The sequence below is a fragment of the Salvia hispanica genome, chromosome 5, assembly GCF_029641045.1.
Source record: "Salvia hispanica isolate PSC_SH4W2 chromosome 5, Shi_PSC_v1, whole genome shotgun sequence".
In the NCBI taxonomy this organism is placed as follows: Eukaryota; Viridiplantae; Streptophyta; class Magnoliopsida; order Lamiales; family Lamiaceae; genus Salvia; species Salvia hispanica.
In genome coordinates this window covers 38,900,665-38,925,067 of record NC_142696.1, presented here as the reverse complement: position 1 = coordinate 38,925,067, position 24,403 = coordinate 38,900,665, and the positions used below count along the sequence as shown (strand labels likewise).

At 36.8% G+C, this 24,403-nt stretch overlaps 2 protein-coding genes and 1 long non-coding RNA gene across 3 annotated transcripts; 1 reads left to right on the top strand and 2 right to left on the bottom strand.

The window, feature by feature from the left end:
• Window positions 1–3,291: 3,291 nt before the first annotated feature.
• Window positions 3,292–4,609, bottom strand: LOC148926811 (uncharacterized). Its single transcript, XR_016130228.1, has 3 exons — window positions 4,502–4,609; window positions 4,064–4,248; window positions 3,292–3,995 (listed from the first exon to the last, which is right to left on the bottom strand). It is a non-coding gene; the product is annotated as an uncharacterized LOC148926811 (long non-coding RNA).
• Window positions 4,610–5,776: 1,167 nt separating this feature from the next.
• Window positions 5,777–9,912, top strand: LOC125186231 (SH3 domain-containing protein 2-like). The gene is made up of 10 exons (XM_048082582.2): window positions 5,777–6,060; window positions 6,640–6,756; window positions 7,121–7,190; window positions 7,270–7,421; window positions 7,833–7,934; window positions 8,081–8,281; window positions 8,372–8,434; window positions 8,548–8,733; window positions 8,832–8,906; window positions 9,508–9,912. The coding sequence occupies exons 1-10, from the start codon at window positions 6,001–6,003 to the stop codon at window positions 9,622–9,624; spliced, it is 1,143 nt and encodes a 380-aa protein (XP_047938539.1). The 5' UTR covers window positions 5,777–6,000; the 3' UTR covers window positions 9,625–9,912.
• A 216-nt stretch (window positions 9,913–10,128) lies between these two features.
• Window positions 10,129–16,187, bottom strand: LOC125186802 (squalene synthase 1-like). The gene is made up of 15 exons (XM_048083254.2): window positions 16,100–16,187; window positions 15,755–15,956; window positions 15,299–15,341; window positions 15,127–15,216; window positions 14,363–14,438; window positions 13,211–13,280; window positions 12,723–12,866; window positions 12,519–12,623; window positions 12,243–12,389; window positions 12,081–12,156; window positions 11,833–11,921; window positions 11,090–11,181; window positions 10,962–11,010; window positions 10,809–10,879; window positions 10,129–10,444 (listed from the first exon to the last, which is right to left on the bottom strand). Exons 2-14 carry the CDS (start codon window positions 15,947–15,949, stop codon window positions 10,814–10,816), a joined length of 1,242 nt encoding a protein of 413 aa, XP_047939211.1. The 5' UTR covers window positions 15,950–15,956; window positions 16,100–16,187; the 3' UTR covers window positions 10,129–10,444; window positions 10,809–10,813.
• Window positions 16,188–24,403: the final 8,216 nt, after the last annotated feature.

Below are 24,403 nucleotides of genomic sequence, written 5' to 3'. Positions count from 1 at the left end.
TTAGAAATCATGGATCTAGTGTGGGTTGGGTCGACCGATTTTACAAGCACCCATAACAATCGATTAAATTCAGTCTAATAGTCGATTCCACGATACCAAAGCTTCATCCAATATTTTGGAATTGTGATTGGCTTTCGTATTTGTTTGGCATTCATTGTCAGTAATTACTTCTCATAGTCTCTATCTTCTTACAATTTTTTGCCTATTTTTTTCACATCACCGATCCCACAAATGCTATTGTTTAAATTTGTCACTAATGTAAGGAATATTAGACGTTAATTTGGAAGTATGGAGTATAAGAAAATCATTATCATAGGTCAGTGCTGCTTATTTGTAATAATAATAGGAGCAATCTTTTTATGATAATTGTTTCTTATGGAAATCATAATTCAAATTAGTTCGTATTTTTTACATTAGTGATATTTCTAAAGAACTGTACGTATATAATCTCATCATAAACGGAATAATTAGTTTCATTTGATTGGGTTTGTATGTAACTAACTCCCATGCATTTCACAAATATTGGATAAAAATACAAGCAATTTAGTATATATTTGGATTAAATGACACAAGTCCCAACTGTTGATGTATAATAAAAGAATTAAAATAATTAAATATATATAGGTAGGTAAAATACTCTACTACTCCATTATTTATTTAAAAATCTACCATATAATTGAATTGAATTGAATTGAATAGAATAGCGAATTAATAATCCTTCATTTAGCCTAGGGAATATTTTTCCACTATATTATGCTGGTATAAATCGAAGGACACGTATTATGAAGGAAGTGATATACACGTTGATAAACCATAAAAAAACACATCCACTAGAGGATTGAGAGTGAGTGGGCTGCGTCGCATGACTTGCCGGTTGCCCCACACTTTTTTTCTTCTCCAACAATTGCTCTATCATTCCACTTGCCCACCACACTACACACTATATATACTCTTCCAACTTCTAATACCTAATTTTACACAATTATATAAATTATTTCCAAGTTAGATGCCAAACACAAAGCGTCTAATTACAAAAAAACGCTTTAGATACATGTATAAAAATCTACTTTAATAAGTCTAAAGTTTATGGACTTTTTTTGCCTAATTGGTCCTAGTAGGCTAGGATCAAAAGATGATACAATCATTGTAATTTGTAACGCTTGCATATGTAAATATATGTATCGAGGTCGGATTAAATGAATAGTAATTTTTCAATAACTATGCACCAAATATTATTACAATTGGAGTATAATTAATAGAATAATTGGAGTACATATAAAGAGCGTGAATAGAAATTATGATGCCGTCTCAAAATACACGAGATTGAAACATTCAAAAAAAAAATTTATAGAGAAGAGTATTGTCTGTTAATTAAGTTTTATTTTTATACACGAGATTGAAACATTCAAATATTGGTCCTTTCAGTTTGCTGCACACATCGAAACAGTGAACGAAATTAAGTTGACCACAAAATCGACGCAATTATGTTGTGTAAAGTCTACTTCCGCTTCATTTTCGTTTATATTTAATTCAAATTAATTACATCCATACTTCCATAGTGTGATGCATTTCTAAACTACTACTACAATTTTAAGAAGTAAAAGAAAATTAAATTAATTACTTAGATATTTTATGACGTGAACTTTGAATCCATTTCTACTAAACACAGCCCAAACTTAAAAAATTCAAAAGATACACGAGTTTGTATAAAACTTATAAAAATAACAAGACGTTGCACTTTTTTATTCAAATTATACTGAAATCCTTACTCACTCCGTCCCACATAATTTGACCCAATATTCTATTTTGGGCCGTTACTCACTCTGTCCCACATAATTTGACTTATTATTCCATTTTGGACCGTCCCACGTGGACCTTATATTCCACTAATTCATTCCTACTCACATTTTATTATAAAACTAATGGAGTACTTTAATAGTAGGACTCATATCTCACCAACTTTTTCAACTTACTTTCCATTAGATTTCTTAAAACCCGTGCCAGTTCAAAATATCCCAAATTATGTGGGACGGAGGGAGTATTTTTTATCCCACGGCTTTGGTAAAGCAGACCAATAAAAGCAGTAGGAGCAGTTGGGAACTCTCCAATATAAGGCCGTGCTATATTTACAAATTTTATGAAAATTCATGACATTATTTGTATTTTTTGAAATTTAAGCTATTTTTAAATAAACATAGAAATATAAAATTAAAATTAAAATTAAAATTTGCATTTAAAAAGCCGTTTCAAAAATGTACACGGTGGAGCCCATCCCATCTGCATAACTTAATACACAATTTATTTACCAGCAACCGATTAATAGTAAAATAAAAGAGAAACTTAGGAAACAATAACAATTTGAAGGGTCACAATATACCAAAAAGCGGCTAACGGATCAAATCAAACCAAAGTTGGCCCATACCCGATCTGAAGAGGAGTATTATTCAAAATGTATGTAGTTAACATTAAACAAAATAATTGAAAAGATTACGTAAAGCTTATAAAGTCTTATATATTAAATAACCCTAAAACTATAAACTTTCGTCAAGGTATTTTTTCCATGAATTTTAAATTGGTAACTTTGCACTTTGTTTGGTATTTTTCACTACATGTATATTATCACATTTGACTAACGTAGGAGACTTTTTTTTATCACACTTGACACAATTAAATCAATGTAGTGCACTCAAAATCTACCCGATATTTTTGGCTCATGATCAAACTTGATACTCCTACTGGAACGTAGTTAGTTTCCAAAAAAGCAAAATTATCGTGATGTGATTCAATTTAATGTTTATGGTAAAATTAATTTGTGACTGTAGCCATTCCAAAACTAAAAAAAAAAGAATAATTCATACAGTAGTACACTATTTATTTACTTAGATAGTGAGAGTGATGAACCCGAAATGCGAATTCGCATTAAACTCAACATGAGAAGTAGTTCAACAACCTTTATTTTTTGCTAGCCAATTTTTATTTTTTCAAATCCATATTGTTTCATCGATATCGCTATTGTGCATTGATCACTGATCCTCGACTGATATCTGTCACTCTCGATTTATCAACCCCCTCTTTAGCTAGTAGCATGTCGACAAGTCTATTACTTGTATAAATTTTGATGTACCTATTTATACTCCCCCTTCTAAAAAAAGACAATTTTAGAGTGATTAGTGTTTTAATATATCATTGGTAAAATCGAAGAGATAAAATTAAAAAATTACTAGAGCATTTTGATCACATGATTGTTTTTAAAACAAAAGAACACCAATTTTCAGGAGAAATGATCTGTGATATACGAAAATAAGCAGAAAACTGAGATAGTTTAGTTTGTTGCTGAATTGCAAGTCCACTTGTGCTGGTGCCCTCTGATACGAGTCCAACACCAGGGGCGTCTCTCACGGCTATTGCTGCCGTGTGGGAGAATCACCAAGTTCCCGTCTCAAAGCAAAGAACCACCTCCCCGTGTCACAAGGCATTCCAGTTTGCTCAACATTAGGTAGCACTGATTCAAGATTTTGTGTGTGCAATGTGTAGAAAAAACTTATCTATCTCAAATAATGATACTACTATACTAAACAATGCAAAAGCCAGAAGGGGTCATTTGTATTGAGTGATCAAGAGCTTCAAATCAAAGCCAAATAACTTCAACTTCCTCTTATTTTTAGCTTAACATAAACTAGTACTACTACCAAACATTGCAAAACGACAAAAGGGGTCATTTCTCTTGATTGATCAAGAGCTTTCAAATCAATGATTTTTTAACTTCAACTTTCTTTGGTGTCTTGCTTAACATATACTGTCAAATAATTATATTATTCCACTAAACAATTTAACTTCAACTTCTTTTGATTTAATGCTTAACTTAACCTCATTATGCTCGTGATTTATCCCGTTGCAGTATGACAGGTTGAACTCCTAACCCTCTAGTCGAACTCCACTCCAACGAGACAGCATGGCTATGTTGTCTTTGAAACTCTCGGATTCAGGCCATATTCCTGCACTAAGCCAAGAACGAATGACATGAAACGAACATCCAAACATCTGCAAGCAAGCACCTACGCACCTGAATAAACAACACCTACACCTTTCAAGAGGATTCCATCAGCCAACTGATTATCTCCTTGCAGAAAATCCTCACTCCAATTTGTGTGCAGATGATATATTCGGTTAGGCATCACACGAGCTACACCAGGCAAGCCTCTACACCGTAGCAGAATCTTATTCTTCCAAACAAAGCAAGATAGCAACCTACAGTGTTGAGGGAAATGGAAAACTAGACACTGTGAAAACCTGCTATGAGAGCTTCCATAAATAATCCTGTAGAAGCTTCTTTGCTACCATTAAATCAAGAGGCACTTATCTTCTGTCCTCTCTTTTTTGGCTTTTATATAGAGAGCTGTCATATATAATCAAGTATAATAGTACTAGTATACAGTCAAGAACTGAGATGCAAATTGTGATTAATTGGTGAGAAAAAGAGGGCATCCTATTTGAATCATACCTTCCAGGGATGGAACAAGCTCAGGCCCATCATGTGCATGGCACAGATGTAACAAATATATCTGCTCAAAATTTGATTTTGATCAAATCTTTCACACAGTAAATTAACTGTCTCTCCATTACACAGCTGTAAGCGAGCCGGGCTAATTATAGTCGTCCCGAGCTCGATGACTTGAGCTATTGCATTGTTGTCCGAGCTCAGCTTCGGCTTGTGTGATACTACTTCCCGTCTTAAAAAAAGTAGTCTTATTTTTTTATTTTGGATTATTCACTAAGTTTCTCTCTAATGGCATGTCCCAGTTTCTATTAACAACCATTCAACTATTTTTATCTCTATCTTTTTTACTTTATTAATATTACCTTAAAACTCATGTCATTTACTACCAAAATTATTTTTGTATTCAAGCCTGAGCTTGGCTTGTGTGACCCTTGATTGAGCCCCATAAAGAAAGGCTAGTAAAATGTTCAAAATTAAATATGCTCCTCGTCAATATGTTACTCGAGTTCGATTGAGAAACAAGCTTGATTAGCGTACTCTCAAACATAAAGAACAAACGAATTCGAACATGTTCGAACCTAATGAACCGAACACAATTTGCCTCGAGCTCGGTTGGATGAAAAGTGACCAATGTTTTTTATTACTAATATTATACTTTAAATTTCAAACTTTATTACGAATCGTTCAATTTAACAATTGCTAGTAATTTTTATTAAGTTGAAAATATTTATATGATCTTCATTCCATGTCCTTACAATCTTTTTGACTGTTTCCTAAAAGCCGTCAAATTGATCTCATTCAACGTGTAACTAGTATAAATAGAAGTTTCCCATACGTGTGATCTGTAGTCTTACTTATCTATCAAATGGACTTTTAGATGTACAGTAGTATTATATTTTAGTCTAATAATTTTAATCATATTTCATAAACTTAATTTGAAACTTCAATCTGATTATAGCAAATATTTCAATTGCGTAACAAAGAATGTCAAACTATTTTTTTCTAATTATTCTTTGAAAATTCCGTCTCCATATTTGAGACAAAATCTGACTATAAATAGTTGACAATAAATCTCGAAATAAAACTTATTGATAAATAATACTACTACTAGTAAAGTAATTTTTTTTATAGAATTTTTAGCCTCCTTTTTACCTCTGTAAGCTTGAATTACTGTAATTTCCTTTCGACCGAATGACTTTTTCTAAACATCAATTTAACAACACTGGTAATATATATAAGTGTAAATTTGAGAATGTAAATTTAAGAAAATTAGAAATAGATCTGATTTTTGCTCTGTGTCACAAAAAATAACCGTACATCAGCAAACTGTTATCCGGAAAAATCAGGCACATTCGAAATCATTTTGACGCCTATAGCTATAGATCTTCCTTCAAACCTGAATCCATTTGCTGTATACATTCCTCTTTTCTGCAAAAAAAAAATAGAACTGTTTCAGCTGTGTGTGTGGATTATAGCTGCGGGAGGTGTTGATCGATTCGTGAATGGAAGCCATCAGAAAACAAGCGTCCAGACTCCGAGAGCAGGTCGCCAGGCAACAGCAGGTATTCTACCGCTGTGCAACTCGCAGATGTGTGTGTAAATTTGATTCTGCGTTTAGGATTTTTTATGAGAATTTTTCAGTCGGATCGGGCGGCTCAATTTGGATGTTGTGATCATTCGGATTGGCATGAATTGTAGAATTTATGATACCGGAATATGTTGTGCATCCATAATTGGAATTGTATTTGATTTCGTTTAGCTGATTGATTTGAAATTCAGTTTGTTTACCACCTCGATTTAGGTTTACTGGCGTTAATTCTCTTGTTGTTTTTTTAATGTAAATAGATTTTGACAATTAACGGTAAGTGATATGTGGATTCGTGTTAATCTAGATGATCTCTCAATTTTTTGATCCGTTTGACTGCCGCATATGAGTTTAAACATTGTAATTTGAACTGATTTAAATGCAAATGAGCGCGTGCAACTGTACAAGTTTATTGGTCTGATACTGGAGCCTGGATTTGGTTATATGCATTGAATTGAAGTTGTGACTACACGATATTTAATTGTACTAGTACTATACAACTCAGATATATATCTGGTGTTTTTGTACTTCTGTTTTCACTGAACTCGTTTTCCAGGCTGTTTTGAAGCAGTTTGGTGCCTATGGTGGTTCAGATAATGTCATGCCTGATGATGCAGAATTCCAGCAGCACCAAAAGCTTGAAAAGCTATACATATCCACTCGAGCTGCCAAGGTTATATTGCCTATTGTGGAGTTAAATGCTTAGGGATGTGGAAAGTCATTGTCGTAACTCATAGAGCATAAGCTTATCTGGATCAGTTTTCATAAATCCCAGCCATAGCATAAAGCTTATCTAAAGGGGAATTATATCCTTCATCCCAACCATAACATAAACACAAATTCACTTGAGTGTGCAAAAGAGAGAGAGACACACATACAAAGGGAGAGTGGGTAACTGTGTTATAACTTGGGGGCTAGGGAGCTGTCACAATGGTTCCTAACTATTCAGCCTTTGACTTAGGAATCCTGTTTGTAATGCTAAAGTATTCATTATGTATCATAAGTTTCTGATTGCATTTTGTCTTTTCATACTACAGCATTTCCAGAGAGACATTGTTCGTGGTGTTGAAGGTTATATAGTAACAGGGTCCAAACAAGTCGAGATAGGTTAGTTTTGTTGATTCAAAATGATCTTATATGTCGAGTGTAAATATAATAAATCCTTCATGTGTCATTTTCCCTTCAGGAACAAAATTGTCAGAAGATAGCAGGAAATATGGTGTTGAAAATACATGCACCAGCGGGAGTACACTCTCAAAAGCTGCATTAAATTTTGCACGAACTCGTGCTCAAATGGAGAAAGAACGCGGAAATCTGTTGAAGGCCTTAGGCACACAGGTTATTATTTTGCTTCCCCGAAACATGACTCTTGTGTTGGTTTTTTACATAACAGCATTGTTGCTACCTGCATCTTTTGCATATTCTGCTTGTACTCCTATTTAGTTATTATCAACTTAATTTATCAGCTTACCATTCACCTGTTCCAACTTTGTTTATGCTTTAGTTAGATTTTTTAATTAACTTACTCTTATCCCACTAGGAAATCGTGTGAATTTTACACATCGAACAGACATTTGGTTTCTATCGCAATATTAGTCCACTGTAGTTTCTGTTACCTGGATGCACTTTGACTTTCAGATTTTCTATCATCTCTGTTTCCTCATCAACTAATTTAAACTTTCTGCACAATCTATTTTACGAGACTTAGACAGCTAGTTCATTAATAACTCTTGACTTCTTCTATGCCAGGTGGCAGAACCATTGAGAGCTATGGTTATGGGAGCTCCATTGGAGGACGCTCGTCATCTAGCACAAAGATATGACAGGATGCGGCAAGAGGCTGAAGCTCAGGTATTTTAATTTAGTTAAATCGTTAGTGATTGACGGGATCTTAGATGCACTTAAATTGCTTTTCTTATTAATTGAGATGTTCGCATGCTGCTTATTGATGGAGATCCCCTCACCAGCTTGTTACACTGATTGTTGGAACTAGATAGGCTGTTGAAGTTGCAAGAAGACAAGCCAAATTAAGGGAAGGAAATGCCCATCCTGACATGGCTTTTAAACTTGAGGCAGCCGAGTCTAAATTGCAAGATCTGAAGTCAAATGTCGCCACTCTAGGGAAAGAGGCTGCTGCTGCTATGGCTGCCGTAGAAGCTCAACAACAAAGGTTGACACTGCAACGACTAATTGCTATGGTAATTTGCCTTCATACTTTTAAAGTTTGGGCTCATGTTTAAAACTAGTCTATGGATTCGTACCTAATATATCCCGTATTTGTTTTTAAGGTTGAAGCTGAACGAGCCTACCATCAGCGAGTTCTTCAAATACTTGATATGCTAGAAGGAGAAGTAAGTCAATCCAGCATATCCCCCCCCCCCCCCCCAATATAAAAACTTCTGCTCCCTCTTGTTGTGCTTTATGATTTGTTTCCATATATGTTTGATGAGTTATGTTTTTTCAGATGATGTCTGAGCGCCAAAGGATTGAATCTGCTCCTGCTCCTGCACCTTCACCTTCACCTGCTGCTGCTGCAGTTCCAAGCATGGACAGTATGCCTGCACCTCCAGCATATGAAGAAGTAAATAGTCTGCCTACCTCACCGGTACAGGATGGATCGACTGATGCTATGGGTTACTTTCTTGGGGAGGTATTTAGTTTGCTAAGGTTATATGTCAGTATTTGTTAAGTAAACTCGATCATCGGTGTTTAGCTTACTTATCCCGCTTTTTATTGCTGATAAAACAGGTCATGTATCCTTATCATGCTGAATCCGAGGTGGAACTTACTTTGTCAGTTGGAGACTATCTCGTCATTCGGAAGGTATGCTAGTCTTGAGTACTCATGTTCTCAGTCAACGTGTCTATTATCATGTTGAAAGTAGTCCTGTTCTATTCTTAGCGTACTCAATAGAAAGCCGTTGATCAACATTTCTTCTCTTACAGTGAATATTTAAGTGAAGTCTGGTAAAATTAACCTTAATCTGTTAATCGTGAACAAAATATTATCTTATGCATAAAATGCATAATCCCGTTTGAATATCATTCTTGACCATCCATCAGGCAAGATCTATGGACTATATTGGTTTCTAGTTAACAGAATAGGAATGGTCTTATTTAGGATATGCCTTTGCCAAAGGCTTTTCTGGCTACTCTATTTTTTCTTTAAAAGAGTGGCTACTACTATTATTATTGTTTTTTTCATTTTTCTTTCATTTCAATTGTGAACTTAACATGTGCATTATGACCAATAAACAACTGAAAGTATAGCTATAAACTATGCTTCTTTTTTTTCAAATTAGAGAGGCAGGAGTTTTTTTTCCCTTTTCCTTTACTTTATAATGTGCTATCTCTGTGTTTGAATAGTGGTTAGTATCAAAGTTGTGTTAATTTTATGCTTAAATGATATCTGCCTCCATTTCAAGGTTTCGAACAACGGCTGGGCAGAGGGTGAGTGCAAAGGCAGAGCCGGTTGGTTCCCATTCGGCTATATCGAGAGGCGTGAGCGTGTTCTTGCCAGCAAGTTTGCAGAAGTTTTTTGAACTATTATCATGAGTTTGGTTTTGTGCTTTATTGTTGGAATATATGCATAATATTAGAGTTCGCCAACTACAGAAAGGATTACTCTCCCTTTCTTTTCTTAAATCATTATTTGGTGCAAATTTTGCAGATTGGTGTATTGCCTGCAGGTTCATCGAGTTAATTTGTTTCTGGTTTGTATGTGTATAATAACAAAATGCCATGTTTTCTTTATTATGTTTTCATTTGATTTTGCTGTACTTGGCCTCGAATTGATTAGTATTGCATATTTTGCTCTCCTCTTTTGGGCATCGATGTTGTTAATTTCCTTAAATGCTGATAAATGTTGCGCATTTACCTTCATTGCCCATATGATATCATCTTATTCTCTTTTTCTTATCGTATCCCTATTAAAGTCCCAACTTATGTTTGTCCGTATCTATTATAAATTAGTTGCCGCAGTAACTGTAATAGTTGAAACCCTTGTTTGTCTTTTGCAATAGATAATAATATTAATAATAAATAAATACATAATACTCATCAAATATCGAGAAAATAGCTGAATGTACAATATGTGGTTGAAAACTAATATCAACATGCAAATTGTAATTGGGTTTAATGCAGAACTGCAATTCTGGAATAAGCAAGCAGTAAACTTTGTGGGTCTAATTAGGTTATTAATACCAGTCCAGCAACACAAAGGACAAATTCAAACATATGCACAAATTCGTTACATGATTTTTTCTTTTTGCTTTATTTTCAGTGACAAGCTTGTTTGTGTGTGGAATTAGCTCGTGTGGGTAGTAGCAAGCAAGTAGTAGTTCTCATTCCAATAAACCAATCCTGCAAATCGGGAGGGAATACAGTATGAGCTCACAAAAGAAATTTATTTAAAAAATAAAAGCATTCTGCTATTATGCTGGTCAGTGAGAAATTTTGATATACTATTTTCAATTTCAGTTCAACGTGATTTTTCTTTTTTTTTCAGATTTCCTGTGTGTGGTGACTCCATCTTGATTACTACTTTCAGTTAACATGTTAGAGACAGGGGACTGAATATATATAGTCATGAAACATAATTCTAAATTTCATCGACTTGAATAAAAAGCTTGTATTCTTATCAACTAGAAACAACATTGTTGTGCTTTAACAATATTTTCACATAAAAGTGGCAGTATTGGAGAAAGAAGAGGCGGGAAAGACTCACAGATATTAGACAGCTTTCTTTGGTGCGAAGTATGCTTGAAGAATTGCTAGTATGATGAAGAAAATAGCAACCTGCATTTGTCAATTAGGTAGTTGTTTTATTAGGCATATGACTTCTTTAATGAAAACCTAAAAAATGAAATCCAGAACTAACCATATAAGCAGCATTGTACTGGGGGCCACTCTCAATAATGTAAGATTTCCTATGAGATAAAAGGAGGGTTGTCGTAAAAGGAGAGATAAGATTTGTCTAATATCATAACATAATGAAACTACAAATACCTTTCATTCAAGGTGCCAGAGTTCCTGCAAATTTTCAAGATAGTGTCTAATCTGTCGTTTGTCGTTCCCGCATTAGGATCATTGTTGTCAACCTAAAAAGGATGATGCCACATTTCTTTTAGCGAATTACGAAAGGTAAACAATAAAACATTTAAACAAGGTCTATCATTCAACACGTATGGTTGAGCGTAATGCTCATACGAAATTAATTCTAATGATCTTACATAGTTCCAGTAAAAGGAATTGGACCTTTATATGAAAAAATCAGAAAACAAAAATACCCCCTCCGTCCCATAAAAATATGGGCATAGATAACAAACAAAAACTAAGTTTTCAGAAATGCCTCAGCATATGATTTATAATCAGAGCTTGAGTATTAGCACTCAAATAAAGAGGACTGATTTAAAATGTTCACTATAACTTTATAAGTATAAATAGAGAGAGAGAGAATAACAATAGATGTATCCATTAAATAGAGAATTGAAGAATGCTGAAAATGTGTTCTGCAATAATTTGAAATTTTCAATATAATACTATTCAAACCAAATCAAATTTGCCGAACATGTTCCTCTCTTGAAAAAATGAGACTTTTTTTTGTAAAATAGCACCACAGATTTACTTGCTCTTTGCTTTTTCACAAATTAAACACCAAATAAGAGGAAACAAACAGAGCCAGTTTTTCGTGAGGTTATGTCTGGGCGACCAGCCAGACCAGCTTTTTGATAGGTCTAAACAAGAAGTACCTTAAATTTCAGCATCCGAGAGAAGTCGTAAAAAGCTCCATACACATCAGACATTGTTTTGGTTCTGTCGATAATTTTAGCAGTAAGGCCTAGGAAAAAAAGAGACATAAAACACAATTATTAGAATTTTTAATTGGTCTAAAAAAGGAAAAGGAATTGAGAGATGGCAGGAAGGAAAATTTTATGTAAAAAAACAGTTACAATCACATAATCACCTAGCAAGAGGAACATCAAGAATGTCAGCATACCTCTTCTCATTTTTACAACACCTCTGAAGACTTCAATGTTGTTGTAGCATAAAGCTAATGTCCCAATTGCCATTATCTGGTCAAGAAAATGGGAAATCAGATGCACTTTCGGTGAAAATCCAAACCTCAGATATATGAAAAACACTGTATTTACAAGTATACCTGTGGAATTGCACAAAAGCGAAAGATAGCTGGATCTCTCAAATCAGACATGTACTTGAGGCAGTCTTCGACGTGCACTAAAGCATTTGTGACCATGTCATTTAGGCACTGCACTGCTTTAACTGAATTTTCCTCGCTCTTCAAGTCCTGAGAACATTACATGAACCATGTAAGGTATTTTCGACATCTAATTCACGTGTAACATACGTATTCGATCAACATGACTATTGAAATTTTGAAAATGTTTCATTAGATTCAAGGGAAATAATTCTTTACCTCAAGTTTGTTCACATATTTACTCCATATTTGACGAGGCCAGAACATACGTGACTTTGGTATCTCATTGATATCCTCAAGGTAATCTCTGATAATGTTTGTTTTCTGTATTGTTCCAAGTATGGGAGAGAGTTCTTACAGTTAAAAATGACAGAGATCTCTAAAGCGATGACTTGACTTGTCACCACAAGATGGAATAGGTACCTGAAGAAATAAACCCATTGAATTGGACAGTTCATCTGTGGCAAGATCTTCTTTTCCAGAAGCATGGAATAGTTTGGATAACCCCAATCCAACAAGGCCAGCCACGTAATGACAATATTCATCATAATCATCAGTGGTTTCTACCTGGAAAGTGAAAATTGGTCATAAGTAATTAAATGAGATTTTCCTGGTGAGCACAAGAATATTCTGGCTACGAGTACCTATTATGGTTATTAAATTAACATTAAAGTAATATGATTCTGATATATTATAAAGTATGATTTCTGATGTTTTTAAAACAGAAAAAATATCTATTTCCCTAATAATGAGGCCAGAGGAAAATGTGTCTAGGTACTGAAATAATAAAAAAATAAGTTATCTAAATTAAATTCTAAATCTCATGGAATCTACTTCAAAAGCCAGGATAAATAACTTCATAGTTCAATCCATGGACAGAGAAACAATCTGGTATTCTGGTGTATATATACCTCCTTGCAAATAAATTTTGCCATCCCTGCACCCATTCTCATGGTAATATCCTCAATTGCTTCCTGATAACTGCAAAAATTGGGGAGGTTGAAAGTTATCTTTCATGCATAGAAGTAGTTAACTACTACCAAATTAACTTCAACTACTAATAGATAAATATGAGGAAGGCTATAATTTAAACTGAAAAGTAAAATGTTTTTGGTACTACTCTTCTGAAATTCTATTACCAGAGTCCAGACAAAGTTAACAAACACCTGTCATGTTATCAATCTGCTTAAATTTAATTGAATTTCTTGCTCTCAGTCTGCTTATATTTACCATTGCACTGTTTGGAAGTGTAATGACAGGAGGCATCAATTGTGAAATTGTGATCCTCATATTGCCAGTGAAGATAGTTTATGTACATATTGGCATCCTAGACATCAAGAACTTAAAAGTGCATTGTTATAAGATTAATCAAATGCAAATGAGATTGAACACGTTCTTATCAGTTATCACTTTTATTTTTTTTTGTCCCGGACTAGGCTTATCCTAGTGGCTTCACCAGAATTTTTGTACCGCAGTTACTCTTTTTGAAGCGCATTTAAGGAAACGAAACCGTTTCACCACATCATTCAGAAGCAATATTACGTAGCTGTTGGTTAGATATAAAACTACTTCCTGGTCCACACAACTGAATGTCAGCAAATATTAAACAAGATTATGCCAGTATATGGACCTTTCCAACTTCAATCCATCAGAACTAACAGTACCCTAGGTCTTGCCCAAACCAATACCTATGAATGAAAGACATTATGAAGTCAATATTGTACACAACTTTCCAGATTGAATTATGTATTGATCTGATCCAGACCTATCTTCTCCAGTCAGTGGCACTTCTGTTTAATTCCAAACCTTCTGCTTCAGGTTACTAATAATGTTGTTCAGACATTTCCTCATCAGCCACCAACAGAAATATCATTTGAAACGCATATAGAAAAAAACTCCTGATCTAGGTCATTGCCAAATTCATTTATAACTAAATCATCGCTCAATAAATTTGCATATCTATGAGGGGAATCTTGGGACTCATTTCTCTTTTTATCAATGCCATGTTATATGTTGACCAAATCACATCAGTAATATACTAATATATGCCGCTTAAAGAGTACCCAGGTGCAAGCTCCAGAAAAGCAGTGGAAACATGATGGAACTGGTCCATTAGAACTCTGTACTCCTTTGTACCACCTGTGAAACAAATATATAACATGAATTTGGACGTATAAATAAATTTCTTCACTTAAAATAACAAAAAATATAATCGAGATATTCCTCTTCTGAAAACTGATTATGGATAACAACAGAATAAGCCAAGGTTTTCCAGTTAGCATATATGTTCCTCGCACATCAGAGTTTCTATTAATGAAACACACTGTTCCGTTAAACTGCAAGAACGCAGAAGCAACATGATGTCACAAAAATTGCATCTCTAGTTAACTTTTAAAGTTGACTATATTGTCAATGCAACATTACAAGCCTGTTAATTAAAGTCATAATTTAGCTGTAAATAGTATCAAACCTGGAGACAATTAGCAGAATGCAGCTCATCAAGCAAAAATAAACAGTACCATTAAAGTTTTCATTTGATTTGGTTTTAAGAGTGACTATAGGAAATTGTGTGAGATGCATCAAGTCCTAGCTGCCTAAGTGACCATTCAATTCAATCTTCATACAGATGTTTTCTTTTGTTGACAACTAAATGGTTGTCTATGATGCTTATTGAGCAAAATGGCTAGACATTCACAAGGTTTTGGCATTATAAGCAAAAACTCTTATCCACAATCAAAATGCAAATTAGCTCTTATAACGTCCTGTTCAACTTCCTAATCACACAATTACCAGCGAAAAAATAAGAAAGACAAAAGTTAAAGCTCACATGAAAAATGCCATTCTCGGTCATATATGTGACGATGGAAAGCCATCAGAATAGGTACTTTAAGCTCTGTTGCTATGCTAGTATCATCCTCTGTCAAATAAGTTAATAACAATGAAAAAATGATCTCAACAGTTAGAATGATTACTCTTATAATTCTTCATAGGAACCTTACCAACAGTGTCAAGTGCTCGAAGAACCAAATAGAAAATGCAAATCTGCGAAATCCAAGAAGAATAACGCAGTCATTCTCTGGTGTGACAATATAGAAAGTTACTTGGAAACTAGAATTTCTTGACCGTATAAATTATGTAATCTATCAGTAGAATTGCCATGAAATTGGACATTATCTCCATCTGCTTATTGTGAGATCAATAGTCAAAATATGAGACTATTTGGTATCGTAATAAATGTGCTATAAAAAAAACCAATAATTGCATACTAATATGTTAATATCGTCGTATGCAGCAGTTCTTCAGTTATTGGATACAGAAGTTGAGAAATTAGCCGGTTCAATAACAACAGAAAATCTACATCGATCATCACCATACAAGCACGAAGAAATTAGAAGTTCCTTCTCAAAGACATCGATGATTGAACCGAAAACAGAATAAGTATGAAGATCACTCACAGCATCACGAAGATCGGTATCGAGCTGCTGAATAACGAGACCGAAACTTCTAGAAACCTTGTGAAGCATGGTGTAACAAAATCCCCAGTGTGGCTCCGGCGGTATCTGCTTCTCCGCATTCCTCGCCGCATATTTCAGCTTCAGCAATGGATACAAATCATCCGGATGCCTCAAAATCGCACGTAAACTCCCCATCTGAAACCTGTCAGGCACCGATTAACAAACTAAATCAGCTCACGACGGCGATCTAGGCAATGATCGAGCACGAGAATTTCTAATTAATTCATGACCGAACTCAAATCACATTGCTCGAGATGACGTTTCAAATCTGCGGGCGATACTTACTGTTTCTGAAACTACTCTAAATCAGCTCCGTGAATATGGCAGCGAGGACGATGGAATTCGTGCGCGTGTGGTGAGAGAGAGAGGGGGGGGGGGGGGGGGGGAATGTGGGAGGTGATTGTGTGTAGTGTTTATAATATGGAATATTTACTTTTTATTTTATAGTTTGAGAGAAAATGACCATTTCGTGTGAGTGTGTGTGGTGTATGAAAAAATATGGGGTTGGCGGGCGATGTTGGATTTTGACGAACGTCAGTTCTGCGGTTAGGCTGATTGCCATTTGGATAATGCCGTGTTTTTGGATTCCAACGAATTTTTTGGATTCCAAAAAGCCAAAACTAAGGCCATCCGCAATGGGGCGGACGAACATCGTCCGTCGCATCGTCCGCCACTGCAGTATCGCGGGCGATGGGTAACTCATCGTCCGCGGACGATGCGCGGAGGATACCCATCGTCCGTCGCATCGTCCGCCACTGTGGACGAGGCGGACGATGGGTCACAGACGATGCGACGCGGTTTAGTTTTTTTTTTTTATTTATTAAATTTTCAAAACCTATATATTCCTCTTTCACTTCATTTTTCACATTTCATTTTTCTCACTTCACTCTCATCAAATTCACTACATTTTCAAGCAAAATGGATTCCGGAGATTATCCGAATAGTCCGATGTTCGGTGGTGCACGATGGCCGAGTACAGAACCCGACGAATACCGGCCATTCGACACCAACACCGAGTACGATCCCGACTTTTCCACCGACTCATACGGGCTGTCCGATATGGAACCGTCTCCACATCGCCCCTCCGCCGCCGCCGCACCTCGCGGCCGGCTCGCCGCCGCCGCCGCTTTTGGGTCCGCCACCAAGAAGAAGCGGACCAAGGCACAAGCCCAGAAGTTGCCTACAACGGAGGTATGTGAAGAGTTCGCCCCGGGAAGGACGAACTACTCCGACCCCGAATCCATCGTCTTGACGAGATGTTGGATTGATGTTTCGGAGGATCCAGTGTACGCCAACAACCAGAGGGTGACTGCGTATTGGGAGCGCCACAGGGAGCAGCTCCGCAAGCACTGAGATCAAATAAAGAAGCAGGTAAATTTGTTCGCGGCGGAGTACGAGAAGTGCGAGAGGGAGCAGGCCAGTGGCGAGAGTCTCGCGGATGTGCGGGACAAAGCGATGCAGTCGTACATTTCATTGTACGGCGATTTCAAGCACTACCAGTCCTGGGCGCTCTTGAGGGACAAGCAGAAGTTCGTTGGTGGTGTGATTCCCCAATCGATGGCGGCGAGGAGGAGGGCGTCGAAGCGCACCTTCAATGATTATACAAGTAGCGATAGCGGCGCGTCTCCGATGGACCTCAACAGTCCGGTGTTCGAGGATGAGAGTTCCGGCACACCGATGTCCTCCCAGCGTTCCCCTGGCGTCAAGGCTGCCAAGGGCAAGGGCAAGGGCAAGGCCACATCAACCTCCGTCGCGCCGCCTGACCAGGCCCCGTCACCGACCCCGAGTTCGACGCCGTCCGCGACTTCGACTGCGGCCCATGCGTACGCGGATATGGCGGCCTCCTCCGACTACTGGACGTTGTTGGACGCGCACACCGCCCTCGTGCAGGCGACCAACCCGGCTCAAATCGAGGGGATCCAGCGAATGATCGATGGCCTCAACCGCAAGTTGGGACTTCTCTAGACTAGCCTCCTTTTTTTTGTATTTAGTGCTTTTTTTATTTCTTATTTTGTAACTTTTTTTTAATTAAGTAAAATTAGAATTTCCCTTTAATTGTGTTGTTTTTATTTGTTTATTATTTTTATTTACATTTGCAAACATAAAAATATAAATACAAAATAGTAAAATGCTTGGCGCGTCGCTTAGGGCGGGCTATAGTCCGCCCACTGCAGGTGGAATAGGAGGAGGATAAAATACTAACATGGCGGTGCATAGAGCGTCGCTTAGGGCATCCCATTGTGGATGCCCTAATAAAATTGTTCTGGTTTTTGGATTCCAAACGAATTTTGCCATTTCTATGCGCCCTAACTAATTTAATTTGTCCAAAAAGCCAAAACTAATAAAATTGTTCTGGTTTTTGGATTCCAAACGAATTTTTTCATACTAGATTATGTAACTATTCAATTAAGCAATTGCCTAATAAACTGTAAATGAAGGAGTATTATTTTGTTGGGCAGATTGTAAAAAAAAATCACGAAGTTTTGGCGAATCCCTAGTCAATCCCGTATTTTAAAAAAATGTTTAATTATATCGCAACTTTGATATTTTTCTCAATTATCCCATGGCGAAAAAATTTACAATGCTACGTCTCTGAATTTCTCAATGTAGCGCGCACATGTGTAAATTAAAGACATGATTGATGATGTGTATTAAACAGCGTTGTTTAAATAGTTGAACATTTTGTTTGCCTAGTGTTTTTCGCCTGCCAAATCATATAATTTCTCTGATTTCATAGATTATACTAGGACAATTAATAAAAATGACAAAATTATGATATAATTGGTCAATTTTTAAAATTACATGATTGATTGACCAAAGTTTATAATTTTTAATACAATTTAGAGCATCCACAATAAGAATAGGTCAGTCATAGGCCAGCCACTCTCTCTCCCTGCCACGTCAGCAGCACTAAAAATCCACCTGCCACGTCAGCATTTTCTCAAATAGGCCAGCCATAGGCCAGCCGCAATAAAAATAATTCAAAACCAACTACATTTACGGAATTAAATTTACGATTAAATTACGAAATTAAATTTACGAGACATATATGGGAAAATTCATTCATTTCATTAAAAAAAGGTACATAGATTAAAAAAAATACATAATTTTTAAAATAAAAAAAAAAGGCTTCCACACACGAGCCCCGCAACTCTCTACTCCTCGTCGTCGCCGCCGCCACCCGGGGTATCTGAGCCCGCGTCTGAACCCCCCACCAGTGCCCTCGAGGCATCCAAATCCACCCGCATGTTCTTGAGCATCGAGTGGAGAAACCTCTTCTCCATGGAGTCGGTTGCGGCCTTCCACTCTTGGAAGACCTTGTATATCCGTTCTTCCGTCTTTGCACGCGAGAATAAGGTGTACGCGCGTGGGGGGGTGCCAAGATGACCTCCTGGGGTGATAGGGGGGATCCTCCCCTCGCTGCCCGTTGCGCCCGCTTTTGGCCAACCGGGCGAGGGCGACGAGTAGAGGATGGAGGGGACGGAAACTCCTCAGCATTCGGGGGGAGGTCGTGGATCCGCCGCTGCTGCCGCTGTAGTCGCCGGAATAGTTCAGCCTCTGCTTCTTCGGCCACCCATCGTCGCACCCCGCCCGGAACTTCTCGGAGTCCTTCAGCAACACATAGCATTCCCAGAAGGTGAAGTCCTTATACTTCGCCGGCAAGGGGAACTGACTCTCCACTATCCTCCGAGCGTCTTCCTCATTCCGCCCACTAGTCAGCTGGCGGAGGGCGTTGGCGTACAACCCCAAAAATCGGCCGACCGCGGCCCTGATCCGTTCCCACCCCTTCCGGCACTCCTCCCCGCTGTAGTCCTTCCCGTGCGGGCAGTTCATCCTGTAGGCTGCTCTAATCTTCGCCCATATGTTGACGACCCGCTGGTTGTTCGCAACCAGCGGATCGTCGCAGACCGACAACCACGCCTTGGCCACGCCGGCGTACTCATCCTCCGTCCACTTTTTCTGCGTGGGAGTGTCGTGATCAGCGGGCTGCGACGACTCGCCGACCACCTTGCCCTTCTTCTTCGGTGCGGCCCGGCCCGCTGGAACGGGAGTGTCCGACTCCCCGAGATCGATCCTCATTTCATGCAATGACAAAAGGTCATCGCCAGTGAACTGCATCTCCACTGGGGTCGACGTGTGAGACGAAGCCGTCAAAAAATCAAGAGAGGGACGATAGACCGTGTCCCCCCCGGTGGCCCCTGCATCCCGGGATGCATACCGGGCTGCATCCCTCCCTGCCACATCATCCCCATCATCTGCTGCTGCATCTGGGGCATACCTCCCCACCCCGGCGCTGACTGCCGGCCGCTCGCCTGCACCCCGCCCGGCATCCCCCCCTGCATCCCCCCCGGCGCTCCAGCCATCATCCCCATCAGCTGTTGCCAATGGACGTTAAACCCTGAGCCCATCTGCCCGCCCATCTGGCCCCATCCAGATCCCACGGGTACCGTGGGAGTATGAGAGCCGCTCGTCGCCGGACTGGACTCGTTGTTGTTGTCCATCGCTCGATGTTGCTCTTGTACAGAAATTTAGAGAGAGAGAAAACTCGTTAAAACAAGTGGTGCAAATGAAAATGAAACTAAAATCGCGTATATATAGGTTTTCAAAAAAATTTAAAAAAAACGAAAATTGACGCTGGCCAATCGGCACGCCACAATGGCAGCCAGCTCACGCCGATTTTCTCGCCGATTCTCGGCTGGCCGGTTGCAATGGTTTGGCTAGCCGACCAGCTAGCGACGCACATCGGCTAGCCGCTATTGTTGATGCTCTTACCCTATTTTTCTCATCCTCGTTTAATGGGATAATTTAATGAACAATAATAAATAAAAAAACAGTTCAATCAAGAAATCTCATTTTTCGGCATATCTCACAATTAATGTTATAGGCTATAGGCTTTGTGATGTATAGTATACTAGTAATTGTGGGGGGCTTTTCTGCAATATTTCTTCGCACATAACTACGATGTGATGTTGAGAAGAGGCGTATCCAACATTTAATTATGTGTATCATATTAATACTTCATTCCTGAAAATTTGATGTAGTTTACTATTTTGGTTCGTCTCTAAAAATTTAATACACTTCATTTTTATCATTTTTGGTAGTGGACCTCGTATTCCACTGACTCATTCCTATTCACATTTTATTATAAAACTAATACTCCCTCCGTCCCATAAAAGTTGAGTCGTATTCCTTTTTAGTCCGTCCCATTAAAGTTGAGTCATTTCCTTTTTTAACAAAAGACAAAACATCTAATCACTCTTTTTTTATTCCATCATTTACTTTACTCTCTCTTATCTTTCCTACTTTTTTCATTTCTCCTATTTATTTAATATAAATTCTTAACCTCCGTGTCCAAAAGTTTTGTCTCAACTTTTATGGGACGGAGGGAGTACTTTAAAAGTAGAACTCACATCCCACCAACTTTTTCAACTCACTTTCTATTACATTTTTTAAAATCCGTATCGGGTCAAAGTGTAGCAAATTTTGGGGGACCGAGGTAGTATTAATTATGATAATCAGTGTACCTTTCAAAAAATATGTGATATAGTATACTCTTAACTCTTTCTTGTCGTTATAACCAAAAATAATAGTATAAAATTTCATGATATAATGTTAAATGTTAAATGTGTCTTAAAAAATACTTATTCTCAATTTTATAATCATTTGCTAAAATCAGCTTGATTGAAGAGATCAACGGGTTTGCTATTAAAAATTTTAAATTTTGAAATCTGGACGATAATTTCAAAAACTAGTACTGTCCCACGTGCAAATGGGATATTTTATATATTAGGAGTAGTAATGAATTTAATTTGGACATTAAAACTTATCGGATGACAAGTTTAGGTGGGATTTAACCTAGAGTTTTGCATTGCTGACTAAACTTTCAACAAATCGGTGGGCATGAGATATATTATTGTTTAGAGCAACATGTAGACAATACTAGTAGTATTATTTATGTAATGGGGTATGATTATGGCTTTTTATCTTAATTCATGTACTACTCTGTAATGGGGTATGATTATTACTCCCTCCGTCCCACTTAAGATGACATGTTTTCCTTTTTAGTTTGTCCCAACTAAGATGACACATTTCCTTTTTAAGAAACTTATTCTCTCCAATTAATACACTCAACCACTTTTTCTCACTCCTATTAAAATATTTATCTTTCTTTATTTCTCTACTTTAATACTTACACCCACCTTTTCTCTCTCCAATTAAATACTTTAACCAATAACTCCTAAAATCTCGTGCCGGCTAAGCAATGTGTCATCTTAGCTGGGACGGAGGGAGTAGCTTTTTATCTTAATTCATGTACTACTCTTCAATGTTCTAAATATGTGAATAAAAGCATAGGTTTGTGATGAATTGACAACACTTTTTAAAGTGGCACCATGATACTACATATCCAGTAATACTATAAACGCTGCACAGCAATATTATAAACGCTACACAGCAGATTGTTGTATAGCGTGTTGGATATTGCTGGCGAGAAAAAATTGATGTATACAATGTTGTATATTGTTGGCCGAGATTTTTACACTTGAGCATTTTTTTTATTACCACATGGCAGCTTATTATTCGTTCAAGTGTATAAATGATTGGCTAGGAATAATAGTATGGTGTTATTTTAAAAGGTGTTGTCATTTTAACACACCTCATCCCAAACTATTAAACATTGTCTTAGACCACCTCCAACCATACACCAAATCCCATTTTTTGTGTAAAAATGTGCTCCAACCATACTCCATGCCCATACCCATTTTTGGGTTTTTTAATCAAACAACACCAAATTTGAAGTGAACACCAAAATTGAGTATCTACTGCAAAAAAAGTTTTAAATATTGCATAATAGTCCTTTATATTATTTGGAGATTCATGAATCAGCCGGCCATAATTTGTGTATTGTAGTTCTTGATAGTTTGAATCAGCCGACACTCCTTGCAAATATTGAGTAGAGATATGTTGGCATGTGTTGTACTAGTGTCTAGAAAATCTGATCACACACACACTCTCTATTTGATTTTGCAAATATTTTTCCATAAGAAAATTAAAAAAGAATCAGCAAGCTGACCATATTATAATAAATTATATTTTTTTAGCAAATAATAACTAATAAATTTACAAATATATGAATGAATATTGCTAAAAAAGTCTTGTTATTATTGCTTACCGTAAAAGTTTCAATTATGTGTCAATAGTTTAGAAGTTGTTTAGCTGAGATTCATTTTTACTAAAGAGCTATGGATGGATGTCGTACAACTATAGAGCAAGTCTTTATTAAGAAAGCAAGTTAAACACAATGCATTAAAATAAAATAAAACACGAACAACAAATTATTATAATAAAATGAAAAACGTAATCTAATAATTTGGTAAATCAGAACCGGATCCTCCAATATTGTCGAAGTACGAAGAATATGCTCTAGTTGCATAGTCATCTGGTTCATCTTGAATATATAAAGTACATTTAATATATAAATATATTAATAAGAAAATTTTGTATGCTTATTTAATTTACATAATTAAAAATATTGTGGGACTAATATGTAATTTAAAATAAATATGTAGGTATAATTGAAAAGGTGTAAAGAGTATATAAATATGGAATATTTTTTTGGGTTTGAGTTTGGAGTAAATGATTGGAGTAAAAGTACTTTTTTGTGTGACCCATACTTAAAAATGGGTTTGAGTTTGGTGTAAATGGTTGGAGATGACCTAACTCCGTATTTTGCATCTTTCAACTAGTCACATTTTAACACCCGATCAATTAAAATAATGATGCTCATTGCGTTCTCTTTTGTTCCGTTTATTCAAATTTGATGTATGAAATGACATATACTGATACATTAGTGAAAAGGCAGCACTCCAAAACAAATGAGTTGGAGATTTGGTTAGTTGACGAAAGGTGTGAAACACAATGAAAAAAGATTTCTCTTTTAGACTAATAGAGCCATTCCAACAAATGCAACTCCCTTTTGCAGTCAAAATACATTAACACCCGCAGCGGATTTTCCTGAGATACCAATTGATCGTCGAATGAGATTTTTTTTAAAAAAAATGGACAAATCCCACTTTTTCAATTAAAAAATCTGAAAAATAAAGAAAAATATTACTTTTACACTAATACTATTATAGATACCTATGGCTGAGACACTTCATTTTGGCACGTAATTTAAGAGATACCGTAAATGTTTAGACCATGCTTATTGGTGGGGGTGGTCGGCCTCCACATTATTTTGGAATTAAAAAAAATTGAAATGGGTGGTTTGGCTCTCTCTTTGAGCATGGTCGGTTGGTTGCCAACCAGCGACCGTCTAGTCTTTCAAATGTGTTGATGAATCATCCAATAAGATTTTGCCACATGGCACAATTTCATTGGTCGATATTATTTTTTTAATTGATATATATTTTATATATTATATTAAAAAATATAAAATTATACCAAAATTAATAATTTTTCATCTTCTATATAAATAGAGACCATATTTGCCAGCAACTCTATCTTCTCAGGGATAGAGTGATCACTCATCCATCTAAATAATAGCCATTAGATATTCAAATTAGGGCTTAGATCATTAATTCATAAATA